This window comes from Lontra canadensis, unplaced genomic scaffold (assembly GCF_010015895.1).
Source record: "Lontra canadensis isolate GAN:19392208 unplaced genomic scaffold, GSC_riverotter_1.0 scaffold48, whole genome shotgun sequence".
NCBI classification, from domain to species: domain Eukaryota; kingdom Metazoa; phylum Chordata; class Mammalia; order Carnivora; family Mustelidae; genus Lontra; species Lontra canadensis.
Genome location: NW_022631042.1, coordinates 12,555,163 through 12,575,891, shown reverse-complemented (window position 1 = coordinate 12,575,891; position 20,729 = coordinate 12,555,163). Strand labels below are relative to the sequence as shown.

At 46.4% G+C, this 20,729-nt stretch overlaps 1 protein-coding gene, 1 long non-coding RNA gene and 1 pseudogene across 3 annotated transcripts in view; 2 read left to right on the top strand and 1 right to left on the bottom strand.

The window, feature by feature from the left end:
• The window catches only part of PIK3CG (phosphatidylinositol-4,5-bisphosphate 3-kinase catalytic subunit gamma), a 29,771-nt gene extending 24,043 nt beyond the window's left edge, over positions 1-5,728 (bottom strand). The window contains exons 1-2 of one of the 2 annotated variants that reach the window (XM_032873368.1): positions 5,310-5,728; positions 1,823-3,829 (exon numbers count right to left, since the gene is read on the bottom strand). In XM_032873368.1, coding sequence (XP_032729259.1) covers positions 1,823-3,817 — 1,995 coding nt within the window. In that variant the 5' untranslated portion in view covers positions 3,818-3,829; positions 5,310-5,728. The remainder of the gene's footprint in view (positions 1-1,822; positions 3,830-5,309) is intronic. The other variant, XM_032873366.1, reaches the window with a different exon arrangement.
• Positions 5,729-6,096: 368 nt separating this feature from the next.
• Positions 6,097-8,044, top strand: LOC116876926. Its single transcript, XR_004384489.1, has 3 exons — positions 6,097-6,274; positions 7,004-7,107; positions 8,010-8,044. It is a non-coding gene; the product is annotated as an uncharacterized LOC116876926 (long non-coding RNA).
• A 4,674-nt stretch (positions 8,045-12,718) lies between these two features.
• On the top strand, positions 12,719-14,800 carry LOC116876925 (annotated as a pseudogene).
• Positions 14,801-20,729: the final 5,929 nt, after the last annotated feature.

The following is a 20,729-nucleotide window of genomic DNA, read 5'->3' as shown; positions in this document are numbered from 1 at the left end:
CTGTCAAAGGCACCTCTCATGTGTGGGCCAGTAAGGTGTCTGTAGCTGCCATGAGGGTCTGAATTCTGAGAATGTGGTTATTTAGCCACGGTACCAACTTCAGAATCAGTTGTATGTTTCTGGCTCGAACGTGAGTCTTTTTGACCTTATTCGTGTTTCACTTCTGTAAACACGATGCTGATCTCAACCAGGAGATCATTTTCATCAGGAATGAGTCATTCTGCCATATCGGAAAATGTCTCAAATAGTTTTACAAATGATGACTCTTTTTCACATTTACAACCACAAATTCAATGGTAGTGTTACTTACTGACCTCTTTCATTTAAAACAGTTCCAAGAAGAATGCCATTCATTTTTCAATTCTGTACAATTTGCTTGAGAAAATGACAATGAAAGATAATTCATCGGTGAATTAAATTTCATTAATTTTCACCTGTGGTATGTCAGGATCTGAACTAGTTGGCTGAGAAAAGATTAGGTACATTTAATAGATGAAAGCAAAGGTCGAATATCATCTTTCAAGGATCTGCATAATGAGAAGGTGAAGATTCAGAGTTAAAGTTGAGAATATCCAAAATGCTCCTCAGAAAACTCAGGGGCCTTCCTCTAATAGGCTGTTAATGATTTGACAGTTTAGTGTCTAACACTCGGCCTGGCTAATCTTAAAGATCTTCGGTCAAAACATCACTTATTCAGAACTGTCCCTGGTTTCCTCCAGCTATATTAAGTATCTCCAGGACCCCTGCCGATTTTCTCATAATATTCTGCAGGCTTTCCCCAAAGCATGTGCACAATTTGTCATTAAATATCTGTTTGTATGTTGCTGTCAATCTTCTCCACAGCACCGCAAGTTATGGGGAGGCAGAGACAGACCCGGTTGTGATCACCGCTCTCTATCTACCATCCAAAATGCGGCAAAGACTCAGTATATGTTACTGAATTAATGTAGGGACATCTCTGCACTGAAAACAAACAATTCCCTTCCAATTCCTTTACTTCCTCTTCCTTGTTAAGCAGCACAAAACCATCTGGGAACTGCTGTGGTGCGTGGAACCATGCCTCCTTTTTTTCAACTTCCTAGGTAAACCGTAATCAAATCGCTTAGCTTCTCTGGACTACAGGGAAAGGTGTGAGAACTGGAGTGGAAATGCTGGACCAGACCTGTCTCGAGAGAGGGGCTTTCCAGGTGCCACCCAGATAGGAGATGTTACTCTACGGATGGTGATGGGCGCGATCAGAGAGGCTGACCTTTTCTCTCTAGGACACACACTCCTGCCATGGGATTGTTGCAGGGTATTGGAGGCTGTGCAAAGAGCAGGGCCTGGAGCTGGATTTCTGGTTCGATTCTTTCCCGACTATGTGACCTGAGCACATTCCTTAGACTCTCCATCCTCTGTGCCCTCACACATACAATGCAAATGTTAATCTGACCTCTATCATAGTTGTCGGGAGAGTTCTATGTGAGAATACAGGAAAAGCATGCAAATCACTTGGAGCCTCCCTGTCTGGGCAAAAGGGAGCATTCAATAAGTCAGATCTGTCACTCATACAGTAAATGAGAACAAAGGACTCCTGTAGGGCCAGTTTTCCTAAAAAGCAAAATTGCTCAGGTCTTCAAAATGCTTATTGGCGGCCCCTCCAAGAGAGTACACAAGTAAATGGGACAGTTTGCTGCTTTTTGACGTGGCTTCATCAGATCTACTGTGACCGACTGTGACACCAGGGACAAAAGGCATTTGATGACCACTGGATGGGGAGACTGTGTACATGCAAATACACCCTCTAAGGACAGTGCTCTGGGGAGCGCAGCAGCAGCCCTACCTGGACCAGCTGTAGCAGGTAATGCAAGACGTCATCGTCCTCCAAGCTCTCCAGTTTCTGAACTGCGATGGCTCTTACATTTTCATCCGAAAAGTTGCAGTCCAGGAGCTGCATTGTTAACCCAACATCCAAAGCACTTTGGTCCCAGACCTCCCGTCTGGCTAACAGTTGGTATGTTTTGGCTACAATCTCTTGTTGTCCCCATTTTACGGAGCTAAACAGCTTAGGATAGGCCTTTGGATGCTTAAGACTTTCGTATCTGAAATGCCAGAGCAGTTCTTTGTCCTCTGCGGTGAGAGGGTTCAGTGGATCCGTGGCAATGATTGCCTCCAGTTGCTTGCGAAGCTGGTTGGGCATTTCCGCCCGAACCCGGTCCCCTTCAGGGTCAGGCGTGGGCCGATGTTTAGGCAAGGCGATGGGGTGGCAGTAATTGTCCAGAAGAATGGAGATGGACATTGAGTTCTCCTTGTCTGGGTTGGTCGCCGACGTGAGCTTGTCGGCATTGAAGCTCCCGTGGTCTTCTCCCTTCCCAGAGATCTGCCACATGTGGAGCACGTACTCCCCGTGGCGCAGCAGGAACCGGTGGTCTATCAGTAGCAGGTTCACATAATAGAGAAGCTGCGCTTTGCCTTTGGACTCAGAGCTGGGGCTCTCTGCGGCCACCTTGCCGGACAGGGCTGGAGTTTTGCTGCAGTAGATCTGGAGGTTCAGTAGAGCCCCTCTGGGCAAGTCTTTGATTTTGATGCTGAACTCGAGCCACACATTCCAGAGCACCTCCTCGGTGAAGGGTTTGGGGCTGGTTCTCCTTTGGCAAAGCACCTGCTGCCCGTGCTGGATGTTGGCCTCCACAAAAACCGTGAGGTCAGCGTTCCGGGGCAGGACCGGGATATCAATGCCTCTGATTTTGACCCTGAACTTCCGGTCGCAGTCCCACAGGGACACGGTGAACACACTCTCGTGGTCCTTCCCATGGATGGTCAGCTGCTCGTGGTAGCCAGTGACTCCCGTGCAGTCGTCCACCAGGGGCCACTCTTCTTTCCTCACCTCGTCCAGGGCTGGGTCCGGAGGCGAGTCCAGCACCAGGTGAATCTCTTCTCCGTTCTTGAGGCAATGCCTCACCCACTGGAAGTTTCTGATGGGCGTTTCACCCACCAGGTACTCATCCCGGCCGCACACGCGCAGCACAAAGTCCTGTTCGTTTTGGCTCTCGGGGATGTCCATCAGAGACTTCTTCTTGGCCATCTTGGTGAAGAAGCTCTGGAGGATGGTGCCTGGGGTGTCGTCAGCCGAGACCTTGATGGTCTGGCTGGTGGTGCTGCGGTGAATGACGATGAAGATGCAGTTGTTGGTGATCTTCTTCAGCAGGTACTCCGGGAGGGGCTTGGAGGTCACCCACGGGTGCATGGCGTAGAGCTTGGGGTCGCGGCCGGCCACCTCGACCATGCGCGGGGTGACCAGGCGGCGGCGCGTGAACTCGAGCTCGTTGTCGTGCACGTTGCTGACGTCGGTGACGTCGTAGCCGATGAGGGCGGTGAGCTGCCGCTGGAAGGCCAACGTCTCCTCGGAGGGCGCGCGCCGCTGCACCACATGGATCTGGCCCGGGCTCCGGTGCAGCACCTGCCAGTAGCGCAGGCAGTCCAGGGTCTGCACCACCTGGTGCTTGTCGTAGATCTCGTACCACTGACCCTTCTTCTGGTAGAGCAGGAGGAAGTGGTCCGGGCTGAGCCGGTGGTAGAAGTCCGCCGCCACGCTCGTCTCCAGCGCACGCAGCCACACCTGGGCCTTCATCTGCTCCACGTTGCCGTGGCCGGCCACGTGCAGCAGCGCCGTCTCGGGGGTCTTGCTGTTGCGCTGGCTGGTGGGCAGCACGAACTCGATGGGGATGAGCTCCATGGAGGACAGGCTGGCCGCGGAGCTGCGCGGCTTCATCCTCCGGCGCCGGCGGCGGTTGTCCTCTCTCAGAACCACGGGCTGTTCATAGTTCTCCAGCTCCATGCCCTACGCGACCTGGGAGCGGGGACACAGGAGGCTTTGTCACGGGGAAGGCACTTTTTTTCCCACGAGGTGGCAGAAGAAGGGAGAAGAATGGTAATGACACGCGCACGAAAGGACGGGCAGGGGTGGTGTTTGAAATCGGGGCGCGGGAATCCTGACCCCGCCCCTGGTATCTGGGGGCCTTGAGCTAGTTCAGGGATCTTTGCGCCTGTTTACCACCTGTCAGTTGGGATTGGGAATCCCTCAGAGGGTGAAAGGGATGATTAAATTAGGTGATATCCTTGTTCAGCATAGGTGATATCCTTGTTCAGCATGGGCGATAGGCATATGGGGGTTCATTTATCTTGTACTTTCATTACATCTGAAAATTTAAAAAGAGACGTAAAGCACTCATCTCGCACGGTCCCTCACGTGTTATAACGGCTCCAGGGTAATAGCTGTTCTTAAGCATACTGAAATGGATAGAGGACTAAAATCACACAGTTAAAGGGCAGAGTTCTAATTTACAAGGTGCAGTGTGAGATGTTGAACCCCCCCCCCCCCCCCCGCCACTTTGAAAATGGGCCTTCGACTTGTTTCGTCTTTGTTCAGTCTTACACTTCTCCTTGGGACCCAGACACCTCACCCAGCCACGCTGCACATTCTCGATTTTCAAACTGTCTGGATCAGGTATCTTACTATCTAGCCAACTTCCTGTCTTTTTCTTTTTTTCTTTTTTTTTCTTTCTAGTTAGAAAAGTTGGTAATTGCATTGATAATATTCAAAACCATCAGATTGGGTGATATTGCAGAGTAAGAACGTTTGCAAGTATTTACGTTTTTGAATTGTGAAATGGGTACACGTTCCCACTGTCATTGCTACATTAAGGCAGGATCTTAGGGGAGTCACCAAGGCAGTACTCTTGTAGTAGGAACGTTCAGATGTTTGTGACTTTGCACCAATTCATTCCATCTGCTCTGCCTCTGACAGTGGAGAAACCACAGGCTGGAAGAAAGGATTTCTGGATTCTAGTGATTTCCTAGGTGGATCCCAGTCAATTATTTAACCTTTTTTTTTTTTTTTCTCATTTTTTCTTCTCTGTGATGAGAATTCACAAATTCATTTTCATCATTTCACTCTTTCCTCAAATCTTTAATAAGTACCTCCCCTTCACAAAACATTTGAGTACAAATGTGACAGAATGCAATAGGAAACACTTCCAATAAATAGTAAAAATATTAAAATTGAAATACAAACAAGGTGTTTTGATTTTAACATTCAGTATCACCGCATTGTAAGATATATTCTAAATAAGAATCAAACATCGAAACAATAGTTAATGTTTCAGAAAATACCATTTACTCTCTTAAATGACTAATGTTAGTAAGACTCATAAGTACTTATTTCCTTAAGAGCAGACCATTTGATATATACCGAAAAGAGTTTGATTAAAAGATAAGCAAGACAAGTTTCATTAGATCCAAGCTTCTATTCAATCTTGACCTGAACTTACTTTTAAAGTCAATATTCCCTCTCTTCAAATATGATGAAGTTATATTTAGTAAAGACATGAAATCAACTGTCCCAGAGGATTCTCTCTCCCAGCTTTTAATTCACTCTTTGGTCTGTGCCTATGTCCTAGATTAACGATGGAAGAAGAGAACCATAAGATACATTTATACTGACACAAGTTAAAATAAAATTGGTCCACATTGAGGCAACAGACACATGCACAGCAATCGCTTCTGCCGCGGTGATACTGAACCATCTCACGAGATACCGGACGCAGAAGAAAACAGGCTGGCTAAGTACTCACTGCTCTCCTTCATGGCCGAGGCTACAGGCTTTCTCCTCTGGGGAAGGCATCAGAAACACCCTTACGCGCAATAAGCAGTGAGCATGCACTTGTAAGACCATGAAGCCCGGCAGGCACAAGCCCCCGGCGCCCTCCCCACTTCCTCCCAAACAAAAACAAAACAAAACAAAACAAAACAGGACAGATGCACCTGCAGACACTTTGGCCGGAACCTTGTGAATATCCTCACGTCTAGGCTGGACTAGACAGTGAACCGGAGCCATTCAGCGGTGGTATCATCTCGAGAACCGACAACCCTTCCAGATAAAAATATTCGAGCTGAGGCGGAAGTGTCACTATTCCGAGTCAGACCCGACAAAGGGCAAAAAATAGAAGGAAGTAATACCTGATAAAGCCGCCGAGCGAGGCAGAGATGCTGAAGGATCATTTGTTTAGTTTTTGCAAACAAAACGAATTCGAATCGAGAATCGACCCCGTGTGCCTCTAAGCTCTTCCGCTTTTCTGGGTCTCCCTTCATATCCAGATGCAGAGGAAGTGTTGCAGTTACCAGGAAGGAAGTTTTAACCAAGTTGATTATACGTGTGATTGCTCATTTTAAAAGTGTCAGAAATGCATTTCCTGTTATAGCACAGAGGGAAGCACGAGAGTGAACGATGTTTACCGTACGTATATTCTCCCCTTTGAATGAATTCTTTAGAAGGGGAGAGACTGAGACAAATTAAATACACATTCATAAAACATAAACACGTGAGACAGAAATAGTTCTTTCTAGATAGTTCTGAGAAGAAAAGGCCTAAGAGCCGCAATATTAGAGAAACAGTCTGGTAGGAAGCTTTTTAAGAGCCCAGTTAAGCCCATTAGCCCTGCAAAGCTCATTGAATTGTTGTCTCCCCCCCCACCCCCACAGGAATTCAAATGAACCCTTGCTCATCAGCTGTAACTGAGGGGTGGAGGGTGGGGAGAAACCTAGTAATCTAGGGGCCTGAGTTACAAAGCTGAACATTTTCAAAGATAAGCTCTGAGAGCTTGCTTCTTTACCTTGCTAAGACATTTCTCTATATTTTCAGAGCATTCAGGGTCCAAAATATCACTAGTATGTATGTGTGTATGCTTGTATCCATGTGTGCTGTTGGGGAAGACTTACTGTGACCGATATTGGCTACAGAAAAAATAGTTGTCATGGGAAGATTGGGGAGCTGAGCACTGACACAACCATCAGATAGACAGTCACAAAGAGATAGCTTCTGAGTCCCATGGGAGTGGAGAATCCATAGAAAAACCATCCTAAATAATTTTTAGAGAGTTTTATATTTTCCAGGTGACCTCAGTTCTTTCTGGAACCCCTAAGCCCACTCAGATCGTGAAGCAGTGTCCCCTCTCCTCTGCCCCAGGGTTTCCTATACTAGAGTTCATCCCCAATCTGGGTTCTCCTGGACTCTAGCTAAGCCCCAGGAACATCAGGGAGGATGGTGCTGGCCTCATAGCTTTCTTGGAGGTATGTAATTGAGAGGTTCTCTGAATTACTCTTACATCAAGATAAATTATCCTTGATCTGATCAATCTCCTTTCACATCGACCCCTTGGGTCTTAGCTTTCTGCAGATAGTTTCTACAAATAGTCAAATAGTACCTGTAATCATGGACAGCAGCAGGCAAACCATTTGATGCGAGGACTGCCTCCCCAAAATTTAGAGGGGCCTCATCAGCTTCCCAAAGTATATTCCTACTTAGAAATCCTCCTTTAGGAGGATGGTGGATTTAGAAGCCTCAGAGCTGGTCCTCCTGGTGGATTCTGAATGAGGGGAATGTGCTTCCCACCGACTGTTGAAGGGGGGCTAATTGGGGCAGGAGAGCTGACCACAGAGGGACCATGAACTTGGCCAGCTCTCTTCCCAGACTATTCAACAGATCCCCCTCCTAGCCCTGGCTCAGTCACACTTGGGGGGGGGCACATCCCAACCTGATTACCCCCTGCATCCCCCACTTCCCATATATATACATTAGTTATTCCAAAATGCTAGACACTGGCTCTTGGGTCTCCTTGCCACTGAAGGAAGTACTCAGCTAAGTCCAATTATGCAAATATTGTCTGTTCTATGACTAAACTTGCAAATGGTTCAGGCTTTATTGGTGGTTTGAGATTAAAAATACCCTACCCTTCCCCAAATCCTAATATAGCTGCTAAAATTTGACCGTATGTCATAAGCGTTCCAAGGCAGAAGTCGTGGTCAATGTCTCCTTCCTTTCTGTGGATACTTCCTCCTTGCAGAAGAATTCTTTATGAGTTAGGGCCTCTTTCAGCCTCAGAAGACCCCTAGACTTCATCATTAACCTGCTTTATTGATATGTTTTTCTTTTCTTCTCCCCCACCCCCTTCTGTGGATCTCCACGCATCTAGGACCATGTTTTTCTTATCAGTAGACCTACATGACCTTCTGTATCACTTCCAACCATGGCAAGAATGACAAGGTAGGACAGATGAGAAAATAACCCAGTAAGATCTGTCAGTGGTTAATGAACAGATTAAGAATGAATCATTTGCTATGAGGAAAGCTCATTGTGATAGCCTTTAGAGAGTTTATTTACAGTCTAGTTGGAGAGATAAGATGTGCAGAAACAAAGCTAAGATGTACAATATGATAGTACGTATAGGTACGATTAAGTACAATATATGATGTCTGTTACAAAAATGCAACAGTTTGAGGGAAGAGATCACTTTGGTGGGCTTTCTGGTTTAGGAAAGCACAGGGTGAGGGAAGCTTTTCTCTCCATCGGTAAGCACCCCAAGAATCACAATACTATCATCACCCACAAGAACAAACTCTCCCGTAACACTTTCTATGTGACTTACATTGTTCCAAGCACTTGGATATATTACTTTATTTAATCCTCATCACATCCCAAGGAGGGCACTCCTGTTATCCCCATTCACCGGTCATGAAAATAATGCACAAAGTTGGGTGACTTGCCCCCGGGTCCCACAGCTGGGAAGCGGCAGCTGTCACAGTGTTTATTCCAGGGGACCATGGCTGTTTTACTGGGCTGTCTCCTCCACTCGACTGTGAATCCTTGTGGACAGTGACTGGTCAGCTCATCACTGAATCCCCCAGGGCCTGACACAGTGCACATACAAAGCAAGGGCCTTGATAAATATTTGTGGAATGGATAGTTTGTGTAGGATATCTCTGTTTTGAAAATCAGTGGAGGGACACCTGGGTGGCTCAGTTGGTGAAGCGCCTGCCTTTGGCTCAGCTCATGATCCCAGGGTGCTGGGATCAAGTCCTGCATTGGGCTCCCTGCTCAGCGAGGAGTTTGCTTCTCTCTGCCTGCCACTTCCCCTACTTGGGCTCTCTCTCTCTCTCTGACAAAAAAACAAAATCTTAAAAGAAAAAAAAAAAGAAAAAAAATCAGTGGATCTCCTTGCATTTACAGGAAGCAACAGGAATATGGGGTGATCCCCCTTTAATCTCCCAAATCAACCAAAACCCAGGCATCCCCTCCCTCCCATCTAACCATGTAACCCAAAGCCCTGCAATTTGCCTTCTCTGGAAACTTCAGAACAGGAAATATGGGAGGAAACTGTTGTGCAGACTGTGGCAGGTGGGAAGAAACTCAGTGTAAGATTATAAGGAACTGTAATGCTTTAGAAACATCCCCTTTATAGCCCCTCTGCCTGATCCAATTTATTAGTTCTCTTTGTTGTTCCCTTAATATAAGGAACTGAAATATAAGACCCCAAACTCCCTGTACCACCCATCCTTGTAAACAAGGAATCCACTCCCCCCTCCCCTCAACACGGTTGTCAAGACCCTGCCCTGGGACCTTGCCTGCAGAATTACCTGCAGACACTCTAGAATTTTTATCTACCTACACACCTATCCACTATCTCATCACATGACTGTCTCTATCTCATGTACCGAGATCCTGACAGAGACAGAACTGCAACAGGGAGTGCAGCTTCCAAACCAAAGATGGTGCCTGATTTCCCTGTTCTAGGGCATAGCAGAGACGTACAACGGGCTTAAATGGAGCCTGCTCTCAGAGCTCGGGTCCAGGCCTGGAGCGATGGCAACAAGCGGCTTCTCAGGCCTTTACGTGGGACTTTGATCCTTTCAAAGCCCTGGGTTCTCTGCTTAAGAGTTTGGCGGAGGCACATCCCGTTGGAAGGAATCCCAGAGGATGCCCTGCCTCTCCAGGTTCCAGAAAAAGAGTGCAGGAGGGCGGGCGGGGGTGGGAAGTGGGAAGGGAGCGCGGACCCCGAACGAAGCCCTGCGGGGCTGGGGACGCGACGAGGCCACCGCCCTGCGTCGCCCTCCGGAGTGGCGGACTGGACTTGGGGCCTTGCGCCACCTGCCCGCCTCCCCGGGGCCCCCGCCCCATGCTCCGTTCCCAGCGTGGCGCGCGGGCCGGGCGGACCCCACAGCCTCGCTACTTCGGGTACCTAGGAGGAATCTTCTTCGCCTCCAAAGCCCGGCCGCTGGCTCTGCGATTATCCATTTCGTGGTTCTGTTTAATCCGGTGAGAATTTTCCGCGGGTCCGGAAAAGCCCCCAATGGGCGTGGCTCCACGAGGGGGTGAGTGCCCCCCCCTCGTGTTTCTCATTTTCTTTTGAAGTGGATATCTGCCCCCTCCCCTTCCTTCCTTTTCTTTTAAAATAGTATTTACCGACTTGAGCGGGGGAGGGGCTTCTGGATTGTTGAGAACACTCTGTTTCTGGATGACGTAGGGGCGGCGCGGAGTGAACACTTTGTTGAATATTCATCGAGCTGTACCCTCGACGGTCACTTTTCTGCGTGGGCGTTATACGTCAATATGGATCAACCATAGTATTTACCTAAAGTCATTTTTACTTTAAAAATGTCTGAAATTTAAGCAACTTTCCATACTTTCTTAATTAAGAGGGTTTTCCTCCGCCTTCTTGGCAGACCCCTTGCCTTGTGAATCTGGATGTTCCGGGTGGGGGCAGTGCCGGACCATCGTGTCTGCTTCCCACGAAGCAAGCATTCGGTTAACGTTTGTCATGGACTGTCGTCCGTGTGCTGGCAGATGGAGTCCCTGTCTGCAAGGAGCTTGCCCCTTAGCAGGCCAGAGATGTCCACCTGCTGTCATCACACACAGATGACGCGGGGGGCAACAAGGGTTGTAGGAGTTCAGGGTTGTCTTTCCCACCTGAGCCTTCCAGAGGGAAGGCCTTGCTCGGTAGGGGTGGGTGGCAGGGAGAGCTGGGCAGGGAGAAGCGAGGGGGAAGAGCATTCCAGCGGAGGGCATAGTATAGGCAGGTAGAGTTCGGAAGACTGAAATTTCCTTAAGTAGCCTAGAATGCCGGAAAAGGCCCAGAGAGCGCGGGCTGTGGCCAAGTGCGGGTATGCCCGACTGGCGGCGAGCAGCAGTCTGTAGGAGTTGTTGCACGAGTGGGAAGAGCCAACCTCAACAGGGGTGGTGGGGGGAGTCCGGTAGGGGGTGGGGAAGGTAGGGGGTGGGAGGGAGCAGAAGCGGGGTTGGAATACATCCCTCGGGACCCCTGGACTTTCTTTCATAAAGAGTAACGGCTTTACTGAGGTATACTTTACATACCATCCCTTTAGCTTTAACCTTGCTCCTGGTTCTCTGGGGCCAAGGCCACAGCCCTAATACAGTCATGAGGGTACCCTAACTGAGCTAATCGCATAACAAAATCTCAGTGGTTTACTGCTTTCTCTCCTCTAGAGCTGGTGGGTTCCAAGCATTCAGTCCAGAACCAGCTCCCTCCAGCTAGAGGTTCTGCTCTCCCCTTGGCCCTTGAGGCCTCCACTGGGTTTGAGAACTGCCTGTGGCTCTCGTGCCGTCACTTCATTGGTCAGAACTCTGTCACGTGACCCACCGAACAGACCCGGGGGCTGGGGAGCAGCCTCTCTGGGTGCCCCCCCCCCGTGGGGGAGGGGAAGAAATGGAGCGTTCTGTTGGCAGCAACATAGGAGCGTTGATAGCCCTTTGAGGAGCGTGATAAAATGTAAGTAGCATCATCTATCTAAGTTCACGTGTTATGAATTATTTCTGTCATGAGACACTTAGAATGTGGCCCATCGGCGTTAGACTGTCACTGACGTGATTGTATCTCCTCTCTATGCGGAAGGGTCAGTGATGAGTAAAGTCTTTCACGAAACCAGACACTGGCCATCTCCTCTGTTGCCTTTTCCCGACCTTCGAGAATAGTGCAGTTCTTCCTGCTTTTGCTGGAAAATTGTCTCGTCAGGTGGCGCGGTTACCCAGAGAATCTGCCTTAGAGAACGGAGATTCCTAAATAGCTGAGCAAGTACATTAGTTGATCTTGTCAGAATCGAGGCCAACCAAAACACTTTTTAAGTCACACTTTTAGAGTATTTTGTGAATTATTATACCACCCCATCTCAAAGTTTATCAGTCATAATCCAAGTTTATTTTAATGATCTTAAAAAAGCCTATTTTTACTAAAACATACGTATCAGCAGCAGTGTAGGGCACTGAGGGAAGGCTCGGGTCACATGGTCCCTTGGAGACCAGGCTGAGGGAAGCTCTACCATCTTCCACATGTGGCTTTCTAGATTGCTGCCCGCATCGGCATCCAGCCAGAACGTGCGAGTGGCATGTGACAAGGGCGATTTTTATGGGCTGGGCCTGAAAGTGGGAAATGACCTTTCCATCTACATTTCATTGACCAGAATGGAGTCATATAACTATGCCTACTGCAAGGGTCTGAGCCTCTGTTGCAGCTCACCAGTGACCACCCAGAGATAGTGATGGGGTTGGTGCACAGCTGGTCATCTCTGTCACAGTGGGGCCAGCATCTCCTCTTTTTAAAAAATGAACCTACCTACCCTAGCTCTACCCAAATGTGATATACTAGGGATGCTGGTTTTAAGAAAAAAAGGAGATTTTGCTTTTAATACGATGGGTCTAGAAGGATGAAATATTTTGTTGTTTGATTGATAATGTAAGTTTATGATTGATAATATGAGTCCCAAAGGAGGGACGTGAGCTTTCAAGATGGCGGTGGCTGGGTGGCTGACGGGTACACAGAGGTGAAGGCTCCTACGAGTTTTTCTGGTTTTTTTTGTTTTAATGAACAAGTGAACCATACAAATGGTCAAGATGGGATGGAGATTGACATTATCCACCAAGAGTGGAAGATTTATGAACCCCACAGACCAACCCAAAAAGAAGCCTGGAAGAGAGAATTAAAGAAGAGCAAAAAACAGTACGTGATGGTACGAGCTGCAGTTTTGAAGATGAAGGATCCCAAGCAGATTATCCAGGACATGGAGAAATTGGAGGAAATGGAGTTTAACCCGGTGCAGCAACCACAGTTAAATGAGAAGGTGCTGAAAGACAAGTGTGAAAAGCTGTGTGAAACCTCTGAATGTAACCTGCGACTCTATGAGAAAGACAATCCGGGTATTTACAAAGAACTGAGAAAACTAGAAGTAGAATATGAACAGAAAAGGACTCAACTTAGCCAATATTTTGACACTGTCAAGAATGCTCAGCGTGTGGAAGTGGAGAGCATTCCCTTGCCAGATATGCCACATGCTCCTTCCAACATCTTAATCCAGGACAGGCCTGGTGCCCAGCCACCCTCCATCCTTAAAAAGACTTGAGCCTATGGACCTCCAACATGGGCAGTTTCTATACTTCCTCTTCTTGGACATAGTGTGCCATGATTGCCCCCGACAGAAAACCTCCTGGTCCTCCCCTGGTCCACCACCTCCTCAAGTCTTACAAATGTATGGCCATAAAGTGGGCTTTGCCCTAGATCTTCCCCCTCGTAGGCGGGATGAAGACATGTTATATAGCCCAGAACTTGCTCAGCGGGGTCATGATGATGATGTTTCCAGCACCAGTGAAGATGACGGGTATCCTGAGGACATGGATCAAGATAAGCATGATGACAATACTGATGACAGCGACACTGACAGATCAGATGGAGAAAGTGAAGGGGATGACCTTGTGGACTGTGATGATAATGAGAGAGAGAACAACGAAGGAAAGAAGTCAGGTCTGAGTGTGAGATTTGCAGATATGCCTGGAAAATCAGGAAGAAAAAGAAGAACATGAAGGAACTGACTCCCCTTCAAGCCGTGATGCTTCCAATGGCAGGTCAGGAAATCCCCGAGTAGGGACGAGAAGTAGAAGAATTTTCAGAGGATGATGACGAAGACGATTCTGATGATTCTGAAGCAGAAGAGCAATCACAAAAACAGCATAAAGAGGAATCTCTTTCTGATGGCACATCTACTGCTTCTTCAGAGCAGCAAGCTCCCCCCCACCCTCCGCCCCACAGTCTGTTCCTCCTTCTCAGATTCAAGCACCTCCCATGCTGGGACTGCCTCCTCTTGGACCACCCCTGGCTCCACCCTTACGGTCCCCTGGACCTCCCACGGGCCTTCCTCCTGGACCACCTTTCGGAGCTCCTCCATTCCTGAGACTGCCTGGAATGCCGGGACTCCGAGGGCCTTTACCCCGACTTTTGCCTCCAGGCCCACCACCAGGCCGATCTCCTGGCCCTCCCCCATGTCCACCTCCAGGTCTGCCTCCTGGCCCTCCTCCTCAGGGACCCCCACCAAGGCTCCTTGGTGCATCCCCCTGCTCCTCCAGGTATCCCTCCACCTCGTCCTGGCATGATGCACCCACCTTTGGTGCCTCCACTTGGACCTGCCACATCTGGGCTTTTCCCACCAACTCTGTTGCCGAACCCAGGGGTTTTATGTGCTCCACCCAACTTGATTCAGCAACCCAAGGTGGATGATACAAGTGCAGCCACCATTGAGAAGAAAGCACCAGCAACCATCAGTGCCAAGCCACGATCACTAATCCCAAGGCAGAGATCACTCGATTCATGCCCACTGCATTGAAGGTATGTCGGGAGGATAAAGGGGCCACTGCTGCTCCCCAAAGAAAGTCAGAGGATGATTCTGCTGTGCCTCTTGCCAAAGCAGCTCCCAAGTCTGGTCCATCTGTTCCTGTCTCAGTGCAGACTAAGAATGATGTTTATGAAGGTTTCATGAAAGAGATGGAAGGGCTCCTGTAACAGCTTTTAATGCCAGAACAGGTTTCTGTTCATATCAGTGATTGGTGGGGAAAGAGGCTCTTACTAAACTTAGTGAAAGAGCGACTTTCACTGTCAGGGTATTTTTAAATTTCAGTTCAAGGGATATACTAAAGTTTAGAATTTCTTGCATGTAAGAGAGGATTATTTCATTCAGAATAGATGGGTTATTGAAGCGGTGCTGCTAATACACATTCCCTTTCATACCACTGTGTTCATCCCATTTGTTCCCCTTCTCCAATTCTTTGGAAACTTGTGATCAGGGGGATCTTTGTTACTTGCTTTGATTCTCTTCTTGTGTGCAGTGGGCACTGGAGTAGAGATTTCTGAAAAAACAGTTTATTTTACCCCATCTTGCCTTTTGTGTTTGAGTTATTTTAATATTTTCTTGTAAATATTTTGTAATATTTTAGTGAAATGGATCGCAGTGTCATTTCCTAATACAAAGCAAGATATGTGGGAAGAAAATGTACAATTCTTTGATTAAAATTATTTCCCACTCACCTAAAAAAAATATGAGTCCCAAACAGGGGGATAGATAGTGTGGATTGTTACCTGGTGCCAACGTACAGAGGAGTAAGAAGCAAGGCAGAAGTGATACCCAGTAGGGTTGGTGACAAATTCTCCAGTTCTAGAAGGCGGGCAGTAAGACAATATTCTCCAACCCTCTTTGAAGTTAAGATGATAATTGATTTGGTTTGACAAATGAAAGGTGAGCAGAATTGTGTAACAAGCTGTCATGTTTCCTCCCCTCTGCTGTGGGAAACTTGAAGCACTTGAGCCCATGTTGAGATGTCAACATGGCCCCTGAAAGGCTGGGACCAGCTGAGCTCCCCAGTTCACTCGCGTTGAGCTTGCATATGGGCAGGAAATGCACTGTTGGTGGGTCAAGCTACTGAAATCTTGTCGTTGTTTATAACCAAAATCCAACCCACTATGTTCTGACTCCTATGTCAGGTAAAGGTTCTCTTTGAAGAAACAGGCTGACATAATATTCTGGATCAGATTTTAGAAGGTTAAATTTCACTCTAGGGAATTTGAAATGTAAAGCTGTTTTGGGTGAAAGATTTTATTGATATCAACTTGAAGTGGTATAAACCCTTCCTATGTATTCATTAAGATACAATATCCATCTTAAAAATACTTCAAAAATGATGCTATAAACTTCTTTATTATAAAGAATACCACAGAAAGAGCATTTTATCTAATGATTTTAAAGTATACAATTATAGAAAAATAACCTCTAACTTCTTTTTCCAGCAGTTTTTATAAGAGATCTAATTTTCAGAGTTGTAGATGTAGAGTTTATTAAGTAAATTATATATAATTTTTTTTTTTTGGTCTTTGTTCATAAAACTGTTCCTCATTTTCTTCAGGGATTTTTGTGTGGCTTTTCTTAGAACTTACTCCTTTTAAATTTTTTTTAAGATTTTAAAATTTATTTTAGAGAGAGAAAAAGAGAGAGAGAGTGCGTGTAAGCATGCTTGCAAGCGGGGGGAGGGACAGAGGGGGAGAGAAATTGCCAAGCAGACTCTTGGCTGAGCACAGAGCCCACGTTCTGTCCCATGTCCCTGAGATCACGACTGGAGCCAAAAGCAACAGCCGGACACTTAACTGACTGAGACACCCAGGCGCCCCAAAACTTACTCCTTCTTAATGGTATTGAAATGACTGGAATTAATACCAGAGGCTCTTCTCCTCCTTTTATTTCCTCAGTTCTGCTTTAAAAATTCTGTGATTACCATATTTAAATTACGGCATCAGTGTATATTACCACTAGTGCCAGCACTCACATGGAAACCTTATTATCCTCTGCCCCAATATGCCTCATGATGAATAAAGGCGAGGACAGTGCTACATCATACACCTCAGCGGGAGACAGCAGGCCGTGAGTCTTTCCTACTTTATAGTATGGCAGGAAGTTCAAAACTTGGTGGGCAACAAGACAGACCATGCTAGCATTTCCCAAATGCCAGGCTTTGCTCTGGCTATGTCAGAACCTTCTGGGAAATTGGTTAAAAACACAGGTTCTTGGTTTCACTCCATTGTCCCTGAATCAAAACATCCAGAGAGAGGACCTGGGAATCTGCATTTTTATAATCTCTCCAGTCGATTCTGGTGGACAGTGGGGCCCACCTCCAGTGGGCAGCATGCCCTCTCCATACTTTCTTGGCCTCTGGGCCCCTAAACCACTTATGATGTGAGATGGTGAGATCCTTTGAGGGAGAGAAACTTCTGATAGAAAGTTTGGAACTTTGAGTTAACTAAATATGTACCCCAAAGGAGAGAGTGCAGAAGGGAGGGGCAGAGACGGAGAGAATCTCAAGCAAACTCTGCGCTGAGTGGGGAGCCCAACTCGAGTTCAGTTGCATGAACCTGAGATCACGACCTGAGCCAAAAGAAAGAGTCGGCCACTTAACTGACTGCACCACCCAGGCACCCCCAAAAGAGACATTTTAAAATTGACAAGACTGGGGTGCCTGGGTCGCTCAGTGGGTAGAGGCCTCTGCCTTCAGCTCAGGTCATGGTCTCAGGGTCCTGGGATCGAGCCCCGCATCGGGCTCTCTGCTCAGCAGGGAGCCTGCTTCCCCCCTCCCCACTCTCTCTCTACCTGCCTCTCTGCCTACTTGTGATCTCTCTCTCTCTGTCAAATAAATAAATAAAATCTTTAAAAAAAAATAAAATAAAAAATAAAATTGACAAGGCTGAGGGACTTTTAATTGGCAAGTGTAATTTTTCCCAGTTGGTGAGGATAGAGGCTCAAGAACAAGAGAAGTCAGAGCAAACAGACACCTTTTTGTCTTTGCACAACAGAATCATGGGATGTATGCTAGCCCTCTCTGTCCTTTAAGCAACCCAGCCCCAAATTTAACATTAAAAAATTTTAATTTGACATTAAGATTATTTTTCAAGCAAAATTTATTAAAAATCATTCCCTGGGATGTATTTTGGGAAATGTTGACCCACGTCATTTTGCTGCTTCTACATGTGCCCGTGTACACATGTGAGCTTACACAGTCTTAGAAAGCATCGTCATGCACAATTTGGTGGCTTCCCCCAATGGCGGACTCAGACCACTGGGAAGTAGGATGCCGTGTGGATCTGAAGATTGCTGCTGTAGAAACTGAGAATCAGGAGTGAAAAAACTGGGAATGGAAGGTTTGGTGTCTTCATTTATGTTCCTCCAAAACCACAGCCTCCAAACTGAGACAAAGGATTTGGGTGCCAGAACTTGATTTGGGAAATGATCCCAGGAAGCATAGTGATAGAATCAGATGGAGACACAGAAAGTGGGGTAAGGTCAATGACCACTGTGGGCACAGGGACTCAATCTCTCTGGGATGCTTCCAAAAAATATATGTGCAGCAGCCCCAGGAGCATCCTACTGACGGGAGCAGGAAGTTGATTACTTACACCTCATTGGTTGGGGGTTACTCCTGGCCACATAAATCCTTCCACGTTTCTGGCCCTTGTCAGGCTTGGCCCAAGCGTGCCCTTCAGTAGAGAGACACAAGTGCTTGAGGCTGGAAGCTGTCAGTATTGTGGGAACCGTTTCCTGAAGACCTGGGTGGTGGTGGGGGTGTTGGGCCAAGGGCACAAGGATGGGTTATTGACAGGATCTGCTATAACCAGCCTAACTCCCATCTTTAAGGTCATTGTTTCTGCCCCTGTTGGCAAATAGTTAACTCTTTTTCTGTGGTTGTGCCACCAGCTGGAAATGCTTATTTTGACCTCAACTGTATGATCAGTCATAGCGTGTAATGTACTTTTTTTTTTGACTGATTGAAATTTTATTTATTTATTTAATATAATTTATTTATTTGAGAGAGAGCATGAGCAGGGGGGAGGGGCAGAGGGAGAAGCAGATTCCCCACTGAGCAGGGAGCTCAATGTGGGGCTCAATCCTAGGACCCTGATATCATGACCTGAGCCGAAGGCAGATACTTAACTGACTGAGCCACCCGGGTGCCCTTATTTACTTATTTTTTAAGAAGATTTTATTTGTTTGTTTGTTTATTTGTTCATTTAGAGAGTGTGAGTGGTGGGAGCAGAGAGAGAAAAAGAGACTCTCAAGCAGATTCCATGCTGAGCACAGAGCCCGATGTAGGACTTGACCTTATGACCCCGAGATTATGACCTGAACTGAAATTGAGAGGCAGATGCCCAACCGACTGAGCCACTCAGGTGTGGCACTGATTGAAGATTTTTTTTTTTTTGAAGATTTTATTTACTTATTTGACAGACAGAGATCACAAGTAGGCAGAGAGGCAGGCAGAGAGAGAAAGGGAAGCAGGCTCCCCACTGAGCAGAGAGCCCAACACGGGGCTCGATCCCAGGACCCTGGGATCATGACCTGAGCTAAAGGCAGAGGCTTTAACCCACTGAGCCACCCAGGCACCCCCTAATTGAAGATTTTTAAAATTTTTATTTACTTATTTTTTAAAATTGGAGTATTATTGTTATTAACATGCTGTGTTATATTAGTTTCACGTTTACAGTATGATTCAATATTCTGTACATTACTCAGTGCTCAGCGTGGCAGGTGTACTCTTTATCTCCTTTATCACCCATCCTCCCATCTAACTCCCCTCTGGCAACTACCAGTTTGTTCTCCATATTTAAGAGTCTGTTTTTTTCTTTCTTTTTCTTTGTTTGTTTATTTATTTTTTTTTAATTCCACACGTGGGTATTAGCATATTGTATTTGACTTTGCCTGACTTATTTCCCTTAGTATTATACCCTCTAGGTCCATCCACGTTGTTACAAATGGCAAGAGCTCATCCTTTTTTTATGGCTGAGTAATATTCCAGTGCACCACATCTTCTTTACCCATTTATCTATCTACAGAGACTTGACTTATTTCTGTATCTTGCCTATTATAACTAATTCTGCAATGAACATAGAAGTACGTACAATTTTTTGAATTCGTGTTTTCATTTTCTTTGGGTAAGTACTTGCCTTACACACCAATTCTGGAGATATCTTTTTATCCTGCTTTGCAGGAAACAAATGATGTTCAGTATAATCTAATCTCATGGGACTATAAGTCTAAGAATAGGATAGAGTTTAGATAGGGAATTTAGTGGCCATGTCAGTCCTATGATCAGAACCTATTGTTAGTGACTTAGGAGCTCAGTCAAACCTCATCCTCCACACTCACATAACCTGACCTGCCATCATGGTAAGGAAATAGAAATTAACTGAAAAGTAGTTGACTCATTTTAACATTCAGTGAGTCCTTATTGTGTCTTCTAATAAAGAACATACTGAGTGAAGGTGATCTTAGAAGTAAAATCATAGAATTTTAGAGCTGCTGGGAGTTATGCAATATATATTTTGAGTCTCCTTTGTGTAGTGGTTAGGAATGTGGACTAAGCAGGGCACCCGAGTGGCTCAGTTGTTAAGCATCTGCCTTTGGCTCAGGTCATGATCTCCAGGTCTTGAGATGGAGCCCTGCATCAGGTTCCCCGCTTGGCGGGAACCCTTCTTCTCCCTCTCCCCCTGCTTGTGTTCCCTCTCTCGCTGTGTCTCTCTCTGTCAAATAAATAAATAAAGTCTTAAAAAAAAAAAAAAAAGGGAATATGGGCTAAGGAACCAGGCTGCTTGGGTCCAAATGCTGATTCTGTTGCTTGCAAGCTAGCCCTGGGCAAATTACTTTGTATTTCTGTGTCTTAGTTTCTTCTATACAATAGTATCTATGTCATAACATTTTAAGGATTAAATGAATCAAAGCATGTAAAGCTCATAGTACTGGAGAGTGGCGAGCAGTGGGTAAATTTTAGCCATTAATTAATTGTATCCTGCTTCCCAGAGATGCCTGGAGACCTTTCCAAGGCAATGCCCTTAACTTGTGTCAGAGCTGAGACTGGAACTCATCCTGTTTTCTGATTTCTAGAGCAATTTGTTTTTGGCACAAGTTGTTGAATGATGACAGAAAATGTCTAAAGGTGAGACGTTTGTTAGTCCTTGAGAGACAAGGCGAATAATGTTTTGAGAGTGATTTAAAAAATCACGACGATGGCATCACATAGCACATTCTATCTGTGAACGTTAAAT